Source organism: Phacochoerus africanus, chromosome 4, assembly GCF_016906955.1.
Source record: "Phacochoerus africanus isolate WHEZ1 chromosome 4, ROS_Pafr_v1, whole genome shotgun sequence".
In the NCBI taxonomy this organism is placed as follows: domain Eukaryota; kingdom Metazoa; phylum Chordata; class Mammalia; order Artiodactyla; family Suidae; genus Phacochoerus; species Phacochoerus africanus.
Window position 1 is genome coordinate 86,959,587 of NC_062547.1, and position 24,499 is coordinate 86,984,085.

Genomic DNA, 24,499 nt, shown 5'->3' on the forward strand with positions numbered 1-24,499 from the left:
GCTACTGCACCTGTATCCTTTTTGTCAAATGACCTGAAAATCCTGCTGACAGTTTAACATTCACTACAAGGATATACAGTATGGGACTACAGTTTTCAATATTTCTATTTGCAATGAAATCTTTAGGGATATGATTTGAAAACAAAAGTTAAACTTTGTAGTTTTCTAAGCTTTATATTTTCCTCTTACATAGTCTGGTATTGCTATTAACTTGCTTTGCAAAAATATGGTCATGGGGGTGGATGGGGTGAGGAGGTGTGGTATGGTAGGTAACATGAATACTTATTTTTAAAAAAAACTTTATCTTTTTATTTGTTTTGTTTACAGAGACAAGATTGTTAATGGGATTCCTTCTGTCGAATTATTGGCAGAATCACAAGAGTACTGCTACAAGAGGAATTTGGGATTTCTCATTTTTTCTCTATAGGGTGGGCAGTATCTCAAAAAGTAATTATTAATTAAAGTAAGATGTAAAAATGGAGCATTCTAAAAAAAAGTTGTTTCTCAACTTTCAATAGGTGATGGGCTTAGTGAATTCACTGGATAACCAAGTAGCTTAGAATTTCCTCTCTGGATGGGTGTTTACCTAAATTAAAGAACTCATGTTCAGTCACAAGCTTACTGTGTTAGAAATGAAAATTTCACAAGGCAACAAACAGTGACACACTTGAGAGCCAGCAAAATCGCAAAAGAAGTCACCGTTCTCTGTGTGGACATAGCACCATTTCCTCTGGGCATTTATTACCTGTTAAAAACCAATCTTTTGGTGAGTGGCAGTTCAGGGTTTTTGAGAGCAAGCTGCAATATTTCTTCAGGTCTGCAGAGTCATAATTAAAGCTGAACTGAGCGGAATTGGAGAGGGAAGGTCAGCGAGGTGCCGTATGAGAGATGAGGCTGGGCTGATGGGCACCAAATGAACAAATTATGATGGGCCCCACTCAATGTGATGAGGTCAAATGCTTGTTTCTACCCACTGACAGTTCAATTTCCCTGAAATGTCTCTCGGTTCTCTATGAGCTAATTATGAATGAAAAGTTATCAACTGCCCACGCCAAAGGGGGCTTAAATACTATTTTGTGGAGTTCTTAATGTCAAAATATTGTTCAAAACAGCATGCTGTCCCACTCCAAATACAATGTGTGGGTTAATCTAAATACCAGTGAAACACTATCAATTTTCCTCAGGTCTTCCACAATGTATACAATAAAGCAAATTCTCCAGCACTTGTCAGCCACTTAAATAAAAAAAGAAAAAAAGATAATTTTATCAAGTAAATCTATATTATACTTATAACTTATTTCCATGGTAATAGTAATACAGTGCTTAAAGTTTTGCATATCACAGGCTACATAGTCTTCAAATACCACTACATATTTTTTTCAGGAACGATGCTACTGGATTATTAGCTTCTAGGCATCAAGACACAGATTTACCCCAGCACAGAGATTTATTATACGAAATCAGCTCAAGAGCAATTGACAAAATGTAAACTCCTTTTATGGAACTTCAGTTTTTGAGGAACAATTTTCCACAGCCTGCATTTATGATGGACAATTATTTTCTTTACATCTATAAGCCTAACTGCATACAACTTCTCTCTGAATTCTGTGACAGATGATAAATATTTGATAGAACTTAGGATGCTCCTAATTTAAAAAAAGGTACATTGCTTCAATCATAATAATGTAACAGACGATAGTGATAAATTTGCTAAGACCCTACTATGTGCCAGTCATTATTGCAAGGGATTTTCACGTAAGGATGTTTAATACAATAAGTAGTGTGGCAACATACAACACATATAAAAACTTGGATCAATGTCCTGAGGTTAAAGGGTACATCACACTAAAAATAAAGTAATAAAATATAGCACTGAGCTTAAATTATAAGAAGAATTGTAAAATATGCAAACACAATGCACCTGAAAATAACTCATGTCAACTTTCTAATTGCCACTAGATGAAAGGAGTTTTAGGAATGAGCTCTATAAGCAAACAGAACTAGGGTATAAACATAAGAAGTACTTAGTGGAAGTGGGGCTGAGAGAGGGAAAGATCAATTATAACTCAGGTAAAGATAACTGGACACCAAAAAAATAAGCCTGCTATAGGGAACAATTTTTGCCATTTAAAAACATCCTATGTAGATGTGTATACATGCATATTTTTGGTAATTTACCAATAATGAAAAAGTTTTTAGTATTAAGTATTGATTTTACATTTGACATCATATACTTCTATATATGACATCAATTTATATAATTCTTTAAGAAGCATTATGTTATATATATATTCATGTTTAGAGATCATAATTTAATTCGTTCATTAAAGGATCCTTTCTGGAAGTTGATTTTTTCTAATTCTTATTGTAATTGCATTGTTCTAATCTTGTATTATAAAGGCAGCTGCTTGCCTATCATTTGTACTTTCCTCGTTAATCCTGACTCAGTGAATTAACCTTTAATTACAGCCGTTAAAATTGAAATGAGCCTCTTGTCTGGCTGGGGCTGCCCCCTTTCAGTGCATGATTCAGATGAAAATTTTTAGGGTCAATGAATATGTCCCATGTCATGTCTGATAGCTGCTAAAGATATGAGGAGGTAAATGTTACCTTAGAAAGATGTGCTTTAAATTTTTAGGAGATCTGCTCTATTGATGGGAAAATAAAATAAAAATGATCATTTCAGTTTCTCAGTTTACCATGCTGTATTTTCAGCCAAATTAAGAAAGCAGATAAGAAATATAGAGAATGGGTTATTAAGATACATTCACACAATTTAAAACAGTAACTTATTCTCCATTTTAGTATTAAATGTTACATGTTAAGTAATAAAAGAAATAGGTAAGGATCCCAACAAGGTTTTAGATATGTGCTTGACAGGAATAATTCTCTCAGTGATGTAATAAATGAACAAATTTACTATACTGTCCTTTAAGATGACATCAGCTACAATAACGTAGCTGGAAAACAGAGAAAGATTAATTTCATTCACTTGACACACTTTTGATGAGCACCTATTATGTATCAAGCATAGGGAACAGAAAGGCCAATAAAGAGGCCCTGTCCTATTTTCCAGGGACTCAGGGTCTGAGTCTTATTAGATTAATATATTTCCAATATAAAATATAAGGCACGGTGACACTGATGTTTACCAAAGTCACTTGCTGCCTTGCCACTTAATTTCCCACAGACTTCTGGAGAGTTAGAAACAATCTATTACAGTCTTCTAATTTCATAGATGACAATCTGAATGGAACCAAATTTTGATGTACTGGCTTAAATGTACAAGCTAACTCTGACAGGGCACATATTTAGTAAAGCATGGCTGTCAAATCTTTAGTGAAAATATAAAATAAGTGAGTTTCTGAAATTATGCATTTTTTAGAACTAAGAAAACTTTCAAATGTACACAAAAGTAGAATAATACAATGAACAATTAAGTACTCATCACCAAGTTTCAAAAGTTATCAACTTTCATCTAATCTTGTTTAACCTAATATTTGTTCTACTTCTGAATTATTTAAAGGAAACTCCGGATACAATCTAATTTCATCAGTAGTTTGGTTTGTGTATCTAATAAATAAACACTTGTCAAGGAAACTTATAATACTAATATCACACCTAAAAGAAAAAAACTCTCCCCAACTTCACGTAAAATAGAGTGTTTACATTTCCCTGACTATCACATAGATATGTCTTTTCAGAGTTGTTTCCTTGAATCAGGATTCAAACAAGATAAACACATTGTATTTGGCTGGTCTCTTTTAACCTAAATTATGCATGTTAAAGAAGAACGTACGAATTTGTTTTTTTTTTTTTTTAGCGGAAGTGTATAGCAGATCTTCAGTAATAATTTAGTATTTGGGAGAGATATTTATATATTTAGTAATGTGGAACAGCTGCAAATGTAGAGAAATAACCCTTATTGATAGGCCTATAAAAGCGGTCTGTAATTACATTCCTGAATGATTTGAATAATAGTGTGTGTGATATATTCTGAAATAAGTGGCTTTTACTTTTCTTTGATGTTAGGGTCATAGACTGTACTTATCTATTTTTACTCCATGTTCTCCTCTCTCTTGTAATAAATTAATTTCCTTGTGTTAGTTGGGTATGTGCCCTACAGCTAAATTCATTTTCTTTCCCTTTGAAGAGAAACAAAGTTTTTCTAAGTATCACAATATTTTCTATGTTTAGGTCGAGTTTCTCATGTTAAAAGATTTAATACTTAATGGAATAGAAAATCAATTTTCTATACCATGCCTTGTCCTATGCTCAGAAAAATTTGGGCAAGCTTTCTAAAGAGCAACAGAGGTAACAGAAGTTAACCTGACTATGATTAAATAATAACACGTAATTAGACAATGTATAATAATCTAAGCTGTCTTAAAGCTTACAAATTTTTTTTTCTTTTACTGCAAATATCACAATTTAAGCAAGCAACAAAATTTCAACACACCAGTTGACAGTAATACAAAGTTCAATCAATTTTGGTTATGGAAAAATAAAATTGCCAGAAAAGATTAAATCCTTTTTAAACAAATGGTATTTTAAAATCTATTTCCTATTGCAGTATATTTAATTATAATAAATAAAAGCTTAAAAACCACAATCTTAGTAAAGATGTCTCAAGTGAACTGCCTCAGTTCTGAAGAGGGAACCCACAGCCAGGGGAAGGAACTACATACCACAAAGTAGAAGGAAGAGAAAAAGAAAGGCCCAAGCTTTCTTTTACCACCACCTCTTTAATCCTTCCATTTCTTACAAATTTACACACCTACTTTCTTTGTCTTGGTGGTGACCTTTTTTTTTTTTTTTGGCCATAACAATTACTAGCTAATTAATAATTACTATCTGATATAGTGAATTTTTCACTGTGGAGAGTATCAACAAAGCATTATGCGTCCTATCCACCAGTCAGGACTTAGACTGGCATACATTTGCTTCAGCCAAATAAAAATATTTCTGCAATAAAAAGTCTGCAACTAAAAATTAAGAACAATCTGTTTTTAAAAAGTAGCTCCTTTTAATAACCTCAGAAAAGGGGAGATGATAATGATCTATTACTGAGACCAATGAAGTAGTACAGAAAGAAAAAGCAGCAGCAGTAGTATGGCACACCTTAAAGTTTAATTTAAAAGTTAAAGCAACTCATACCCAGAAGAGAACTGAATAAAAGACTAAGATGGGACATGGCTGGGCAATGGAAGCACAAAATACTGTCAAACTTTAATTAAAAAATGTTTTCAATTTAAGCAGACCCAGGCCAGTGATTTTTCATTATTTTTATCACAGTTCCATGACTACTGACACTTTCATCAGAACAAATAAAGGATTTTTCCCAAATTTAAAATGACAAAATTATTTTTAATTTTAACTTATAATTTCTTCCTCCTCTAAAGGAAATTTGATCTTAGCTGGACTTGTCCCTTAGCCTGAGGCTTGAATATATCTTCAGTTTGGAAAGTGCAAAAAAAATTTTTTTTAAAACCACTATGAAAAAACAATCTTTGTCAAAGACATTATCATTTGTTTTGGGAATGGGATTACATATTCATAAAATGTCTAGCATCTGACTTAGTTAAAAACTCTCAAAGCAATTTGTCCTTGTAGACAAATTAGAAGAAAGCTGACATTCTGGCAATAGAAGATAAGCAGACTGGAAAACACAACAAAAATGCCCTAGCCTAGTATCAATTTAAAAAAAAAGAGAGAGAGAAAGACTACTTAAGATAAAAGTTCACTTGAGAAAAATGGAAATCAATTACAACTGTCCATCACTATGATGCACAATTGTCCTAATAATTCCAAATACTGTTTTAGTAAAGTTCAGACTGAGAAAATCAGATTCTGCTTCATGAATTATGGTTTATTAATCTTCATTAGTTATCAGTCTTTGTTAATAGCCAAAGCTATAAGCCTACTTGCTAGCCATTTTCCTATATTCCTTAGATAAGAAGAGTCACAGAATCAATGATAAACCTAATTTCAGATGCTGAATTTCATTTGCGTATGAAAAAAAGCCTTTTCTTTGCCTCACTCTGCTGGCCCCAATTCAAGTGCATTAAACATGGGTTTCCTTCTTCCCCTTCAGTCTGTAAATTCTGGAAGGGGTTGGGGACCTTAGTTAAGTGGTTTCTTGTTCATACTTACAACCTTAAGGCCATCTTTTTTGCTGGTCATAGAAAATTCCATGCTGGCTGCCATAATAACATGCACAGACCTTAGTTTAATGCTGCTGTTTCTACTGTCTTTACTCTGACATTGTGAGGCTTTAATTCTTCATTAAGTGATAAAGTGATGCTCCACAGTGCCAATTCAAGGAAAGCAGAAGGTGAATAGCACAGACTCAAAATTATTCTTCTACCTCTTGTTAGAGGAAAAGCAGTAGTAGTTCTGATATCTAAATTCTAAACTGCGTTAAATGTCAAACGTAACCCTTGCTAGATTTTAAGCTACCATAGTAAAGGGGGAAATAGGCAGGACTATGAGTTTAGCAAATATAAAATAGTTATACATCAGACAAATAATGACAACTTGTATTATAGAAATTCTCCAAAGGGCAAACTATGTTACAAAGTGAAAGCACTTACTATACTGTAATTACATTCTTTTGAGGCTATTTTTCTTTCTTTGTTTTTGTTTTTGTTTCTACTCAACTGTAAACTCCCTGAAAGCAGGAACCCATCTTATATACCACTATATCTCTGGCAATTCCCCATATTCTGGCCAAGTATTCAAATACTTGTTTAATAAATAAAACACTTAATTGGCATAGGTGTAGTATGGAATGTGATCTCACCTTAAAGAGGTGACACCTTAATCTGATACCTTAAAGAGGTATTTGGACTTTGTTCTAGCTCTTGAAAGGTAATCTCTAAAACCTTGTAACTTCCAGGAATCGTCTTGATTACTCAAGGTGGGTCCCTATAACTTGGCTAATCAGGTAACTCAGGATGGGGCTGGCTACACCAGAAAGACCAACCACATGCTTAGAGGATTGGGGCTCTGGGCTGCCATAACAGCCTGACCTGGAGGGGAGGGCTAGAGAGTGAGTTCAACCTTGTGGCCATAATTCAGTCAATAGCGCCTATGTAATAAAGCCTCAATAAAAACTTGGGACATTTAAACTTGGTGAGCTTCCCTGGTTGGCAATACTCTGTGCATACTGCTAACCTTGATGCCCTTTGGATAACCCGGAAGCTTTGAGTTTGGAACCCAAACAGTATCTCCTCCATATATTTCTTCCTTTGGTTGATTCTAATTTGTGTCCTATTGCTATAATAAAACAGTAATCCTAAGGATAGCGCTTTCCTGATTTCTGTGAGTTGACCTATTGAATTAATATACTTGAGAGTGGTTTTAGGAAACCCCTAAACTTGCAGTTGACCTTAGCAGTCTTAGACAGACTTGGCAGTGTGGAGGACAGTGCTCTGATATAGAGTTTGGCTAACTGCAGGTAGCATATTGCATCAAACCAGGGCTTCTAATTTGCAGCTCTGGTTTCTCTTACATGGATTGTTCTATTCCTCACTATAGTACCACTGCAGGTTATAAGGATTGCTCTTCTTAATGTACTTTCTTGCAACTTCCTAAATTAAATTCCACTTAGGGATTGTGATCCATGGGGATCAAACTGGTTCTTTTGTGGCAGCTAGGTCCGTGCTTCCTTACTAATATACTGCAAATGGCTTACAGGTATGCTGTGCTATTGCCCTTGCCAGTAACCTCAAGAAAGGCAGGTGGCACCTCTGGTGAACAGAACGTCAGAGTTGGGTGCCTCCTATCTCCTGCAGCAGCTCTATTTACCCCAGAGCACACTATAAATGCTACTATTTTTCTATATGTACCAAGGCATGAAAAAGAAATAATAACTACAATTTTCTCACAACAGCATGTCACCAACATACTTCTCCAGCATCAGACTTGGTTATTCCCACCTATATGTGCTATACTTTAGCCACATTAAACAACTATTTCTCTAACACTCCTCTAATTCCAGAGGTGAACAATTTATTCTTATTTTGCATTTATTCTTATGAGCAAATTTCCTCCCTCCCCCTCTTTCCTCCTTCCCTCCAGATGCCTAATATTCTGAGGAGTGATATTTCTGAGTTCCTGGGATCTGAGGTGACTCTTAGCCTCACAATATCTAATAATAAAAAAAAGAAATCACTAATAATTCACTAAAAATTCTGTTTGTTCATTGAACTACTACAGCAAGAACTAAAATGTTTATTTTCAGCCATCTCTTGGTCAATGGTCGACTGCTCTCATGGAAGATGGAAATAAATACTACACATATATATTACCTTTATCACAGTTTGAAAAAATGTCTTTCCTTACAATGATAATAATATTTATTAGAAATTATGTTTAAAAACCTCTGTGTTCTCAATATATGGTCCAAAGAGGAAAAAAAAATTGTGAAATTTTTCATTTGAAAAATATTTAGTGTGAAAAAGGAACTGTTTTGGGGGTTTCATTGTAAATACTTTGGTAGTTTCAAAAAATAAAACCTACCCATAATATACCAAACATACACGGAAAATAAACTTAATAACTCACTGAAATAAATAAAAAGCATCTACAAAATAGAAGACATCATATAAGCTAAAAAATGTTTCGTCTATTTATTTTCTCAAACTTACTCAAATCATCCCAACACAACTAATTTCACTGCTTCAAAATTTCATAGATTCATAGAATTAGAGTTAAAAGGAAATGGAGAAATCTACCTTGCCATCATTTTGGAGTTTAGAAAACCAAATGACCTAATCTAAAGACAGACCTTAGATGTCAACAAAGGGGGTCCTAGTCATTCGCACACATGCCTACTCCATCTATTTAAAAAATGACTGCTTAGAGTTCTTCCTCGTAAAGCACTGGATTAAGGTCACTCTAGCGGATCAGGTCGCTGCTGTGGCATGGGTTCCTCCCCTGGCCTGGGAACTTTTGCATGCTGCAGATGTGATCCAAAAAAAAAAAAAAAGACTGCTTTTTGACTTTTTGTTGTTCTTTTTAGGACCACACCTGCGGCATATGGAAGTTCCCAGGTTAGGTGTCAAACTGGAGCTACAGCTGCTGGCCTATGCCACAGCCACATGGCAACGGTGAATTGAACCCACATCCTCATGGATAACAGTCTGGTTCCTAACCTGCTGAGCCACAGAGGGAATTCCAAAAAAGGCTGCTTTTTTGGATAAGAGATAGAGCACACCTTGACTAGAGAAACTCTGGAAAATAAAAATATAAAGAAGAAAAATCTAACACTCTGTTAACATTGTAATACATTTTCTTCTATTCTTTCATTTTCCTTATATGTTAAAAATACAGCACGAGTGTACAATTTTATAAACTTGAGATAATATACATAATACTTTGTATTGTTTCATCACTTTATATCATACCCCATCTTTCACCTCATTCAAGTATTTAATAAAAACATATTAAAGATCATACAACACCCTTTAATTTGACTCTGCTATACTTGATGTAACCATCATTCTCCTATCACTAGACATTGCGGTTGTAAACAACCCTGCACATACATCTTTGTATTTCTAATTATTTCTTTGGAAGAAAAATCTTGACATGAGATTCCTTGGTCAAAGTGTATGTATATTTTGACGACTTTATTTACAGATGGCCAAAGTGTCGTCCAGAATGATGTACTAATTTTTCTGTCATCAGAGGAGTAGTTTATAATGTCTGTTTTCAATGCATCTCTCACCAACTATGGAGATCATTTTTTTATAATTTATGCCAATGTCACAGACAAAATAGTGGTTTAAACTTGCATTTATTCATTACTACTACTGAACATTTTTTATGTACCTATTATCCGTATTTCCTCTTTCATGAATGTTTCTATTTTATCCACTGAAAAAAGTCTTATTGAAGTACAATATACATAGAGAAAAATAAACATATCTTAAGTGAGAAGCTCAAAGTTTTTTTAACAAAGTGAATATATATCTATGTACCAGAATCTAGATCAAAATATAGAAAATTATTAGCATTCCAGAAGCTTCTCTGTGCTCCTTTTCAATCACTAATTCTCCTAAAGCAATCACTATGCTGACATCTACTACAAGTTAATTTTGCCTGTTTTATATTTCTGCTCATTTTTACACAATTGTTTTTAAAAGTTAATTAGTGTTTATGTTAAAACACTTAAACATTACAGAAAAGCACAAAAAAAGAAAGTGACCAATCATTCAAAAATCCTATCACCAAAAATAACTACTGTTAACCACAGTTAATCTCTCTCTGTAAGCATTGGTGAATAGACAGATACACAGAGAAACAGATAAATTATCCTATAGGGTGGCACTATAATCTTACTCTAGTTGAACTGAAGAAAAAGAAACTAAAATAAACCTAAAAAACCAAACCTCTAAAACTTCAGCTAACTGTTCTTCTGAGAATATACAAACCATTACGATGTTTGAGTCTCATTAAAAAAAAAAAGTTATTTCAATTTTGCATATTACTGATTGATTTCATACTATGAAAAAATGAAGTAAGTAATATGCATCCTTTCCTCTCCTCACCTATACTAATAGTTTTGTTTTCTTACAGCCTTTATAGAGAAAAATAACACAATTTTCTTGGGTCATACTTTCCTTCCTTTACAAAGTTGTAATAACAACATAATAAAAATAGTATCAGGAGATACTTAGCATTTAATATGCATCAGGTATCTTATAAGCATTTCATACATGTTGGCTCATTTAACACTAACAACAATCCAATGAGATGGGCAGCATTATTATTTTTACTACACAGATGAAAAAAATCCAAGGCATCAAGAGGTAAAGGGATCCACTCAAGGTGGATTTTGTAAAGTGGCAAAGCTCTGATTTGAACATAGCCTGTCTGGCTCAAAAGTCTGTATTTTTTTTTTTTTTTGGTCTTTTTGCTATTTCTTTGGGCTGCTTCCGCGGCATATGGAGGTTCCCAGGCTAGGGGTCTAATCGGAGCTGTAGCCGCTGGCCTACGCCAGAGCCACAGCAACGCGGGATCCGAGCCACATCTGCAACCTACACCACAGCCCACGGCAACGCCGGATCATTAACCCACTGAGCAAGGGCAGGGACCGAACCCGCAACCTCATGGTTCCTAGTCGGATTCGTTAACCACTGCGCCACAACGGGAACTCCAAAAGTCTGTATTTTTAACTGTTAGGCTAAAGTCCTTCAAATGTTTGCAGTTGGGGGATGGGACAGTAGAGGAGGCTACTAGCTTCAATGGGGAAAGGCCAGGAATGCCAGATACCTTGCAACCAACAGGCTGGATCTATCTAATAAAGACTGTATCATGTTCCTCACAACTTTCAAATGTCTTGTTGGACATTCATGAGAGGAAAACGTGTTTAAAATTACTTGATCCTAGAACACTTTATACATCAGTTCAAAGCAGGTTTTGTTGTGGGGGTGGGTGGTGGCAAGGTTTTAATGTACTTAGTTTTCCAGGAGCAACTACCAGAAAAACTGCTCCATGTTCTGGAAAATTATGTTACATCACAACCCAAAATATTTGAGTTGGTAATATAATACACCTCTACCAGTATGTCTTTATAGCTGTGACATTCAGGGTGGTTTTACATGAGTGCCAGCGTCACTTAACTACTTCATTATACTTCCAGTGTAGTCATGGTCAAGCATTTGTATATCCATGTACTATTTATTATAAATTACTTTTATTTCTTCTTTCTATTGAATTAGGGCAACATGTTGATTTTTAAAGTATGGATGTACTCTTATCTATGAATTTCATTTCAGGATCCAAAAGTCCTCTGTATTTGCTGAAGTCCCATACCATTAGAGGGTTTTAATTTTTGAGCATTTTTATTTCCTCTGGTATCTTTAATCTTTTTTTTTTTTAATATGTACACATAATGAGAAAACTTAGAATTTGGTCGATTCGTCTTTTTAAAGTGCTGTTTTAAGGGCTGGAGGTGAGATTAGGAGCCATATCATTCTGCACCAGAATACTCGATTCATTTCTACAGGTTCTACTTTTCAAAGTTCTAATATCTTCCTGATTTGATGGTAGCTGGTGAATTTCTGGCTGCCATTCTTATTACTAGTACTTGTTCGATCATTTTGTTAGCTTTTGGGGATGAATGTTATCATCCTGCTTCACTTGGCAATCTTTTTTTTTTTTGCATATTCTTTGGATAGAGTGCTTTTCTTTTCCTTTGAAGAGACCATCCCAAAAAATATTTTCTTTAGTATAAGAGTGAGTTCTTCAATTACTTTGTGATGAATGAAAATTTACTATAAGCTTTACTAATCTCAACTGCATTCTTCTTATAGCTAGCAAAGTATAAGTGTCTATTCAGAGCCCATTATCACATATCATATCACTTCTGAAAATATTAGTTAATATTTATTGAGTGATGACAATGTGCCAAGCACTGTTCTAAGAGATTCACATTTATTACCTCATTAATCTTGCAAGAATCCTGGGAGGTATATCTTCATAGGAAACTGAGGTGCAGAAAAGGTACTTACCATTTTGCCCAAGGTCGCACAGCTAGTAAGAGGCAAGGCAGGGATTTGCACTCTGGTTATTTGATATCAAAACCCAAGTTACTCATCTACTACCTTATTGACTCCCAAGATTTTAGGGGCCTCCTTTCCTGTAAAGGACTAACTGCGCTTTACTATAGGTTTTTTCTTTTTTTTTTTTTGTATTTTTAGGGCCCCACCTGTGGCATATGGAGATTTCCAGGCTAGAGGTCAAATTGAAGCTGTAGCTGCCAGCCGGCCTACAACACATCCACAGCATTGCCAGATCTGAGCCGAATCTGTGACCTATACCACAGCTCATGGCAATGACAGATCCTTAACCCACTGAGTGAGACCAGGGATTGAACCTGTGTCCTCATGGCTGCTAGTCAGATTTGTTTCCGCTGAGCCACAACAGGAACTCCATTATAGATTTTTTTGATTTCCACTTTCACTTTACAGTCTACCACCAAGGCTCAATAAATATTTATTCCCTAAATAAATGACTTAATTGCCCCCCCCATTTCTTTTAAGGTGACTTTTTTTTCCTTATAGCAACAAGAAGAACAAACTACAATCCATTTTTACTCATTTCTGAGTGGTCAAGAGATAATCACATTCCACAGTTGAAAAATAACGTTATAACCTGGAGAGTTTTCACCTATACTTTCAAACTGAGCTGACTGAAGCTGAACAGAAATACACGTAGCTCTTCTGAGTGTTCTGCTGCTGGCCCTGCTATCACACTTGCTTTGAAGGGGGAACTGTTGTAGCTCTGTATAAGAATGAGGTACTATTCTTTCCCACCTCTGGCAGAGGCAGCTCTATGCTCCATGGCAGCTCAAGTCACCAATCACATACCTTGAAGTGTCCTGCCACCTGGGAACCACTGATACACCAGATCTATTCAAGCTACCTGTGAGCCCATCAGAACTTCCTGTTCTACCTCTTACTTTGTCAGATTTCTGACAACAAATTAACAGGAGGTCAAGCATATCAACAGATTATAGGCAGCATGCTTGATTCAGAGTGAAAGGTTAGTGGATATAACAGGCTAACCTAGAAAAAGTTATTGCAGTTTCAGATACTATTACAGGCTGATGGTTTTGGCATTATTTTGAGATGGGCAGGTCTCCTGCCTCACTGTGAGTAAAACCCCATAAATAACATGATCGAATTTTTTTTAGAGACACCGTGGCATGTACATCGATGTATGCGGATAATGTGAAGAGAAATACAATCTTGAACTTTTAAATGGAAACAGGTATTTTTAGTAGCCTATGGCAAAGAACAGTGTGGTAGGAACAGAATGATTATGGGAATGATAGTCTGTTAATGTAGACAACAATTCTTTATAGCAAAATCCATGCATATAAACTAGTTCAATGTGGCAAAGAATCCTGTATGAAACAGACAGATAACAGTACCAGAGAAAAATGCGCACATGATAACTAAATGTGGATAACAAGGTGAAGTAGAGTGAGATGATAAATGGTCTGGGTAGAGCAAACTTTAAAAATACTTACAGAATTAAAAGGTCAGATAGGAACTGAACTTGGAGGAAGAACTGTTCAAGACTAAGAATCTACTTCAGACATTTCCATTTCAATAAAAAAGATGCAATGGCATCATTTGAAAACTGAGCTGATGTATTTTGAAAATTACTCACACTGATGACCGATGAAGAAGCTGACAAGTTTAAACCTTCAAGATCAGCTATCAAGCTTGGGGAGAGAGCTGGTACGGGAAGTGCAACGGGAGTGGACACTGGGTTAACTGCAAGAAAAGGCTCAAGTTAGCCGATGTGCATGAAAATTTCGTATTACTAAAAGCAACATTTTAATTTTCCTAGTAAATCTAATTAAATTACCTTGATTAATAAACCTATGACAATTCTATTTAACATCTTGATTTAGTCAAGTTATTATCAAGTCATGGTAGTTATTAGTCTTAGCTTTCAAAATATAATGGCAAATACTATAACAAAATAAGAATATAGATATCTTGAGTAATAGTTTTTGAAAATTTTTATCACCTAACATTATCATTAACATTAATCACCCAGTAACTTCACTAAAGGGAAAAGGTAAAGAAACATTTTTTCAGACTAATATAAAAAACTAACAATGGCTTACTCGAGAGTTCTCCAGTTGAATTATGTCTTAAAAGGGTGTTTATTAAATCTTTGCTCTATTTTATTCTCCATTGTATTAATTACGGGGCCCAGACTACCTAATTCTCTTCTAATTATGCTGTCAGCAAAGGCTATGTGCTATATAGAAATGTTTGATTTTTAAAAAATTTGAAAATCTTGTATAAATGCAAATCTGAATGTCACTCCCTTACTTAAGACTCTTCAAAGGTTCACAACTGCCTACAAGATAAAAGTCCAATTCCTTAATTAAATGGGCAAGGTCTTATATGATCTAGCTCAGCACTGTCCAAGAGAACTTTCTGTGATGATGAGAATGTTTCATAGCTGTAATATCCAACATGATGGCCACTAGCGCATGTACCTAACGCGATCTTAAACTGCGGCCAGCATGACCAAAGAACTGCATTTTAAATTTTAAATAATATAAATTTAAATAGCCATGTGTGGCCAGTGGCCACCGTACTGGGCAGGTCTAGTTTATCTCCAATTTCAGCAGCCATTCTTATTGCTCTAGGTCTACCAAATAATAGTTCCCAAGATTGTCTCGTGTCTTTGAACCTTATATATTCTATTCCCTTTGCCTAGAAGGTACTTCTCTGCCTTTGTCACCTTGCCACCTCTACCCAATGAGATGGCACATAGAGGGAAAGCACAACCTGACATAACCTAAACAGCTTACATGTGTTGCCTCTATCCACAGATACACTGGGACACACTTCTACAACCACATTTCCCTTGCAATATAAATTTGTGTCTTTACATGTTTTTATTTCTACTGGTATGTGTGAGCAGACAATGAGATATTAATTTTTGTTAAAATTAAGATATTAATTTTAGTAACTGTTCAACTGTTTGTTGAATGAAACATAAAATGTGGAAAAAGTATTAGCTTCCAACAAATTCTTACTCCAAAACAACACTATTAAGGAAGTAACATTTACTTTTTTTTTTTTTTTTTTTTGCTTTTTAGGGCCACACCTGGGGCATATAGAAGTTACCAGGTTAGGGGTTGAACTGGCGAATTCCAGCTGTAGCTGCTGGCTTATGCCACATCCATAGCAATACAGGATCTAAGCCACATCCGCAACCTATACCACAGCTCATCACAATGCTGGATCCTAAACCCACTGAGTGAGGCCAGGGATTATACCCACATCCTCATGGATACTAGTCGAGTTCGTAACCTGCTGAGCCACAAGGGGAACTCCACATTTATGGTCAATTGACATCACTTTTCAAAGTATCATTTTCTCATTTTAGTCTCACAATATCTTTTAAGTTAGGCAGAACAAGTATTAATTCATAAAGTTAGCAATAAATATTGAATAAGAGAATGAAGTTCAAGATACAGTCCCCAACTTCAAGTTAACTGAGAAAAAAGATACATACACCTGAAGAAAAAAAAAAAGTAACAATACAGTTCTTAGTGATACTGCCAAAAGGGGGAATTTTCAAAGGAAATCTTAAAATCTTAACATACACAATAGAAAAAAGACAGTGGAAACCTGGAAGAGGGAATGAACTCCTCAGTTGCTCCCTTGCACCCTTTCAGTGCACCCTTTTTGGGTAACATTGCTACAAACCCCACTTCCTTAGGCCTATGTCGAAAACCACAATATAGTCAGCAAGTATTGTAGGGAGTTGGGAAAGAAAGGATCTGTGGGGACAGAGTGGTAAGAGAAGGCCTGGTGAAGAGGACGGAATGAAGCCTGGTTTTAAAGTAAGCGTAGGGTTTGCCTAAGAGGAAAGAAGGAAAATGGTTAGTTACTGCATGAGAACATGTAAACAAAAGGCTGAGAAGAGGGAAATTGTAAGGCTAAAGGGGTTGGATCTATCCTACACACCAAGGAGAACTGTGAAAAATCTGCCAGGCAGAGGAACAACAGGACACGTGGTACTGCAGGCTGATTAGTCAGACGTAGTGTAGAGAAAGACTGAAGAACTGGAAAGAGCACTTGGGTTGGCAGTGAAGAAGGATTTACCACTAGTTTAGGCATGATGAACAAGGACTGAAGTAAGATAATGGCAACAAGAAAGCAGAAAGGGCATTTACGTATTTACTTTTTGCTTTTTAGGGCCAGCACTCGCAGCATATGGAGGTTCCCAGGCTAGAGGTCTAATTGGAACTACAGCTGCTAGCCTACACCACACCACAGCAACACCAGGTCAAGCCACGTCTTCGACCTACACCACAGCTCACAGCAACGCTGGATCCTTAACCCACTGAGCGAGGCCAGGGATCGAACCCTCAACCTCATGGTTCCTAGTCAGATTCGTTTCCGCTGCACCAGGACGGAAACTCCAAAAAGGGAATTTATATTAAAGACATTATAAGCTGAGGCACCGGGAGACTAAGACTTGCCAAGATCATAAAACAAGCAAATGGTAGAACCAGTCTAGGACTAGAAATTGATTTTTCTGATTTGAATCAAAATATTTTGCCTTTCCATGCGACATGTAACTTTTCTGGTGGGTTCTAAATGCATGTATGTTCATTCATTCATCTAGCCATCCATCCAAAATACGAGATGCCCATGTAAGGAATAAAAATGGAGTAGGAAACAGCCTCTTATTTAAACTACAGCTTGAGGAGTTCCTGTTGTAACACAGCGGAAACGAATCTGACTAGGAACCATGAGGTTGCGGGTTCGATCCCTGGCCTCGCTCAGTGGGTTAAGGATCTGGCATTGCTGTGACTGTGGCATAGACCAGTGGCTACAGTTCCAATTAGACCCCTAGCCTGGGAAACTCCATGTACCGCAGATGTGGCCCTCAAAAGACAAAAAGACAAAAAAACAAACAAAAACTACAGCTTGGGTAAAGAAATAAAGAAGAAAAAGATGAGAGAAGAAAAATTCACACCACTCTTTAAAACAATGGTAAACTTTCAGGATCTAGAAGACAGAGGCTCTGGCACTAAAGAAATGATTACACATCTGTTTACAGGTCTGGCAAAATGAAAGCTGGCACTCAAAGTTTATCCTAAATTGGATTCTGCAGCCAACTGACTATGGTGAAGTATTTATTTAATGTGTTAGAAAAAAATGACTCTATGTAGTTAAAAAGAATAGCATGGCATACAAATGAAAAGGAGACACCATTTGCACTTATCAGATTAGGAAAGACAATTTTTAAACATAAAATCCAGCACTGGTAAAGGTAAAAGGAATCTGGTACTCTCATATTACTACTGTGTTTTATGCTAGTACCAACTTTGTGGAAGGCAATTTTAGACAAGAGAATTCTTCAAAGCCTTTGTTCCAGCAATTCTACTCCTCCGAGTTTATCTTAAGGATACATATACAGTCATGGAGATAATGCAATAGTATACTTATGAAGATACGTTAGTACTTCATTGATTATGATAGCAAAAACAGGAAACCAGTTTAATTTTGAACAATAGTAAACCTGTTAAATAGAATTTATTACAACAATATAAAGGGCTATCCATGCAGTCATCAAAAATGAAGCTCTTAAAAAATATTTATGGTAAGACAAGGAATGCTTATGATAAAAAGAGAAAGAAGCAAATGGAAAACAGCATCTCAGTATGATCCAATTTGGAGAGAAAGGGATTTGCCTATGAAAACAGTATGAACTGATTTGTCAGAATGTTAACCCATTTTTTTCTTTTCAAAACTTTCTACAAAACCCTTCTTTTCAAAAGCCACGCCCATGGCATGCAGAAGTTCCCAGGCCAGTGATGGAAACCATGCTACAGCAGTGACTGAAGCCACTGCAGTGACAAAGCCAAATTCTTAACTGCTAGGCCATCAGGAACTCCAAAACACTTTTTTCTTTTCTAAAGTGTATTTAATAAAGTCATTATACAGTTATTCTTCTGATCAAAATTACACTTTAAATTTCAGTAAAAATTTTAATACATAATAGTTTAGTATGAAGTTAGTTAACTTTTTAAATGTAATTTGCTGCTGCTGTGTCATCATTATCATCTCCATCATAGCTAATCCTTATAATATTTATCATGTGTCAAGCACAGTTTAAGTGGTCTTACATTCATCAATTCATTTAAGCCTCTTAACACTCCTAAAATGTTCGGAAGTTCCTTTCATGGCTCACGGTTAATGAGCCCAACTAGGATCCATGAGGATGTGGGTTTGATCCCTGGCCTCGCTCAGTGGGTTGGGGAACCAGTGTTGTCATGAGCTGTGGTGTAGGGGCTTGGTTCCCATGTGTCTGTGGCTGTGGTATAGGCCGGCAGCTGTACCTCCGATCTGACCCCTAGCCTGGGAACCTCCTTATGTCGATAGGTCCTAAAAAGCAAAACCAAAAACCGAAAACAAAAACAACTCCTAAAAAGTATTACTGTTACCCATATTTTATAGATAAAGCACCTAAAGCACAGAGGGATAAAGTGTCTTGTCCAAGGTTACACAGGTAGTATATAACAGAACTGGGATGCAAACTCAGTCTAACTCCATGGTACTCTAAGCTCCTCTACTGCCTCTACTACAATTTATTTAACAATATCAAATCACAGATCATAAGGCTTACCTGAAGCATGATTATTGTCGGCTGATAAAAATTTTAAAAAGATTTCAGAGTTAGTTACACTAATAGTGCAATTACATAGGTTTACATTTCCTATAAAAGATATCAGAATATGATTGTTGCTTTATGACAAGCCTATTGAGAGCGACTACTTGGCATGAGGTACTGAAAGCTATTTTAATTTCCAGAAATGTAAAATGTGTCTGGAAAAAAGAAAGTGTATTTCCACTACTAAGCTTAACCTATTGTTAGACTATATATTCTTCTAGCATAAACATTTGCTAATGTATTATGCCCCCCCATGAAATTATACCCTATTTCATACTCTAAAGGAACTGTAAAAAAATTTCAGCCATTTTTTTTTCATTTTACAAAGGAATAAAATGACACAAAGAAATTAACTCACTTAACTAATTAAAGGTCGTAACCAAGACTAACGTCTGGGCTTCTCATAACATCCCCTCAAGAGATGCAATGAGTTACTTATCAAGTTACATCAAGTTAATTATCAACTTAAGTTATATCAAGTTACTTATTCAAACAAATTCAAACTTGATATAAAAACTTGATATTCAAATTCAACTTGATACTCAAATTCAAACTTGATTCATATCAAACTTGCTATTGATGGACTGATTCATATCAAACTTGATAATCAAATTCAAACAATATTCAAATTCAAACTTGATGTTCAAAACTTGATGTAACAAGTTGTATCAAGTTCCTTATTTAAAAATCACAGAGCTATTTTGTTGTAGAGCCAGTGTATCTCTAGGGTTTCTAACTACACTGCTTCCTTAGAGAGAGACAGTGATTATTTCTAAGTAGCAGGAAGCTCTTTCCTCTTCCAGGTATTTTTTTTCCACACTCTCTTCTCTTGCTCCAACTGCCTGACTAATCCTTACTTATAATCAGCTCAGCCATTTTGTCCTGATCCTTCTAGGTGGGTTAGGACACCACTACCTAACAGCATTCCGTGCGTAACTGTCATTTCGTTTACAGTGTGGTGATCTAATTGCTGCCTTACCTGTTTTTCCCACTACACTTGGAGAGTTCTGTGGGTAGGGACAGATAATGTTATGTCCATTTAATATCTGTAGAATATAGCAGATTACCTAGATCATAGCAAGTTTTCAACACATGTTTTCTGAATGAAGAGGTAGATAAATTCAGGAGTTGCAGGTTTCCTGGTTCGTAGTGTGTACTGAACAAATAACCTCTGTGCATTATGGTAAGGAGCATGGCCGCCCCTCCTTCAAATTAATCTAGTTCTCCCAGCAGAGAACTCAGGCTGCTGGAGACTGTTCAGTGTTTGATCATACTGCTTGCCATGGACAATGAGGAACTATTGTAAGCTAATAAGCAATGTTGTAACAAAGTCAGTCTCAGCAATGCTTTTCTCCTACAACACCCCACTTATCTTGTTCTAGTCATCTGTTTTAGCATCTAGCAAACTACCTTGCATTCATCAGACAATCCACAAACATTTGCTAAATTGGCCAAAAAAAAGTGAGAAAGTTTCAAGTGTCATTTCTGACAAATATAAGATTATAAGAGATTTTTAAATAAACAGTTCTTGGGTATTAAAAATAAACAGCAATATATTTTGAGTTAAAATAAATATAAGTTAGGATGAACTTTCCCTTAAAATAGAAAAAAACTACAATTAAATTCTCGAAACAATATTTAAGAAAACTGTTATTTCTATATATTAAAAAAAGCTTTGAAAAGAATCAAATAATAAAAATTGTATCATTTTATAGGTTTCTCTTTTTTCCTTAGCTGCCAGGAAATCCAGAGTTAACAGGAGAAAATGAATTAGTGCACGCTTATACCCTGTAACATTTACTCTTAATTCCTTTTATGCTTGACCCTTGTTCTTTTACAATTTAGAGCTTAATTTTTTTTTTTTTTTTTTTGGCCATGCCTGTGGCATATGGAAGTTCCCCAGCAGGAAATGAACCGATGCCACAGCAGCAACCCGAGCCACAGTAGTGACAATGCCGGATCCTTAACCTGCTAAGCTACCAGGGAACTCCCTAAAACTTAAAACTTTAACTTCACATATAAATGTAAAATATTCATTGTCATGGAAATATATAAAATATAAAAATAAAAGTATTTTTCTCTCCTCTGTTCCTAGTTCAGCCTTAAATTCCAAAGGGGCTGAAGCTATCACTGTTGTGTTTCTTCTGTAGCTTTTCAAAAGTATATGATGTACAATTATGTTTGTGTTGTGTACAGAATATAGTTCCTCTTTAATTCTTTTTTTTGTCTTTTTTTAGGGCCGCACCCGAGTCGTATGGAAGTTCCCAGGCTACGGGTCAAATCGGAGCTACAGTTGCCAGCCTACACTACAGCCACAGCAAGGCGGGATCTGAGCTGCATCTGCGACCCACACCACAGCTCACAGCAATGCTGGATCCTTAACTGAGCAAGGCCAGGGATCAAACCTGTGCCCTCATGGATACTAGTAGGGTTCGTTACTGTTGAGCCATGACGGGACCTCAAACTCCTTTTTTATATAAGTGGAATCATATTCTACATGTGTCTTTTTAAATAACTTAAAATGTTTCATATATATAATAATATAATTAGAACATAAAGATTCGCCTCATTTTTGTTAATAGTTGTATTACAATACTGGTAGGCATTTTGTTTATTTTCTGGATTTGGCTGTAATAAATCATGCTGCACTGAAATTTTTATGTACACCTTTGCACATTTTATTAATTTAATAAATATTTACTGGGTACCCCCTATTTGCCCGGTATTGTCTAGTTTCTAGGAATAGCAGTAAGCAAGACAGACAATAAGAAGTAACAAAAATAAGACAATTTCAGATAGTGAAGATGTCGTGAAGACAATCAAGAGTGTTTGGTGAAGGCGTGTAAAAGAACCTGATTTCTGAGTTGAGATCTGAAAGCTAAGAAGCAACTTGGCACCAGAAGATCTGGAAGATGTGTTCTTATCAGGGGAAATGGCAAAACAAAGGCCCTTGGGAGGAATGAGCCTGGCGTATTTCAGAAATCCAAATGAACAGTACAGATGAGAGGTAGGCAAGAGTCAGATCATCTAAGGTCTTAGAAATCTAGGACTATGGCCTGTAAGTGCAAAATTAAGTCATTAAAGTGTCTAAAACAAAGGTGAAATGAGATCTGATTTTGCTAGTTTATCTGTAAGATAAATTCCTAGAAAAGAGCTGCTGGAGGTCAAAAGGTGTGTGGAATTCAAGTTTTGAGAGATATTGTTTAAATGACCTTAAAAAGCTGTAATACTTATATGTCTGTGAAAAACATATGCAGGGTGCCTGTTTTTCCAAACCTCAACAATACTGGATTTAAAAATCTTAGCCAAGAGGTGAAAAATGATATAAACTTTAAAATCTTTGCCCAGCAGGTGAAATTTTTTTTTTAAATTTGGCTCCAATTTTAATTTCTCTGTTCAGTACTTCTCTGTATTAAATATTTTAATTTCTCTATAGTAAGACTATGCCATGACAACTGGAGATATGCCAGGCAAACAATATAAAAAGAGCAGAATTTTATTTATGACAGAGTAAGATAACCTAAAAATGTAACTCAGTCCTAGCAAGGAAAAACTATATTGCAAAATGACGGTAGTTTAATATTCAGAAATCTCACTTGTTGTTACTCCTCCTCTAGTGCAAAAATCTACCTACCAACAAATTTAATTCTACTATTTCTTTCTCACAATGCAGGAGAATTTAAAGGCAGATGAATATACATCTTTGCCCACTAGGTGAACAGAGTTGTAGGATTCTAAGGTTTTAGAAGTAGATTTGCTAGGACAAGGGTTTTTTTTGTTTTTTGTTTTGGTTTTTTTTGCAGTTAAGATACTGATAGGTATAAATCACACTGTTGTCTAAAAGACATGTACTCATTTCTGTTCCCCCCACAAGTGTGGTAAGTGGAAGGTGGTGGAGTCCTTTCCATTTCAAATTATTTTCCAAATCCCCTGCTTCCTTAAGTTACACGTCTAGATCCTCATAATGAATGTTTTACAATGGAAGTTATGAGATACAGGTAATTACTCATTAAAGCAAGTATAAATTACTACAGTAAAAGATGTTAAAATGAGAGGTTCCCATGGTGGCTCAGTGGTAAAAAAAACCCGATTAGTATCTATGAGCATGCAGGTTCGATCCCTGGCCTTGCTCAGTGGGTTAAAGGACTCGGCATTGACGTGAGCTGTGGTGTAGGTCGCAGACGAGGCTCAGATCCCCAGTTGCTGTGGCTGTGGTGCAGGCTGGCAGCTACTGCTCTGATTCAACCCCTAGCCTGGGGACGTCCAAACGCCACAGGCATGGCCCTAAAAAAAAAAGTTAAAATGCATTTGGTGCACTTTTATTTGCTCAATTATATTTATTCAGGTGATACAAAATTGATAACACTGAATGAAAGGAAAAAAATACTAACAGAACTCATTTAAAATTTTTTATTGCCTTTTCACCTATAAACCTTTCATAATAGATACTGATTTATTTTGAGACATGTAACTGAAGGTACTATAAAAAGGAAAAATACTACTATTAAGCATAGAAGGAAAAATTTAAATTTTAATACTTACAATCATCTAGATCTAGAAGTGAAACATCTTTGGTAAGAGGATTTCCATCTTGCTTTGGTTTTTTCCCTTTCTCCTGTAAAATAAGAAATATTTCCTTTTATTGTATGTGTTATTTAAAAATCCATGAAGTAGTCTTTATCATTTCAAAACATTTTTTTCTTTTGCTTTTCTATTTTTTTTTTTTGTCTTTTTGCTATTTCTTTGGGCCGCTCCTGCGGCATATGGAGGTTCCCAGGCTAGGGGTCAAATCGGAGCTGTAGCCACCGGCCTACGCCAGAGCCACAGCAACGCGGGATCCGAGCCGTGTCTGCAACCTACACCACAGCTCATGGCAACGCCGGATCCTTAACCCAGTGAGCAAGGGCAGGGACCGAACCTGCAACCTCATGGTTCCTAGTCGGATTCGTTAACCACTGCGCCACGACGGGAACTCCTGCTTTGCCTTCCAAAAGAAATAATTAAATTAAGCTTCCATGTTTATGTGAAATTTTTTTTGAAACAAAATTTTTACTTCAGTTGGCATACAGTATTTCTTCTCCACCATGCAAACCGCTATTTTAAATTATTTTTAATTTAGAGATTATAAAGGACCTTCAGGAGAAAATTTAAAAGTAAATATTTATTTTACAATCTGACAACTTTCTGCAAACATAAAAATCTAATACGGCGCTCTGTGGTAGAAAGTGTACAGTACAAACATTCCCCCACATAATTTTATTTTTTG

General features: G+C 35.8%; 1 protein-coding gene across 3 annotated transcripts in view; it reads right to left on the reverse strand.

Moving 5' to 3' along the window:
- Nucleotides 1–24,499, reverse strand: part of AP3B1 (adaptor related protein complex 3 subunit beta 1) — a 256,686-nt gene that overhangs the window by 55,509 nt on the left and 176,678 nt on the right. For all 3 annotated transcript variants that reach the window (XR_007134506.1, XM_047778162.1, XM_047778163.1), the window contains exons 21-22: nt 23,776–23,848; nt 14,188–14,294 (exon numbers count right to left, since the gene is read on the reverse strand). Coding sequence is in view for 2 of the 3 variants with exons in the window: in XM_047778162.1 (XP_047634118.1) it covers nt 14,188–14,294; nt 23,776–23,848 (180 nt within the window). In the remaining variant the exon portion in view is untranslated. The remainder of the gene's footprint in view (nt 1–14,187; nt 14,295–23,775; nt 23,849–24,499) is intronic.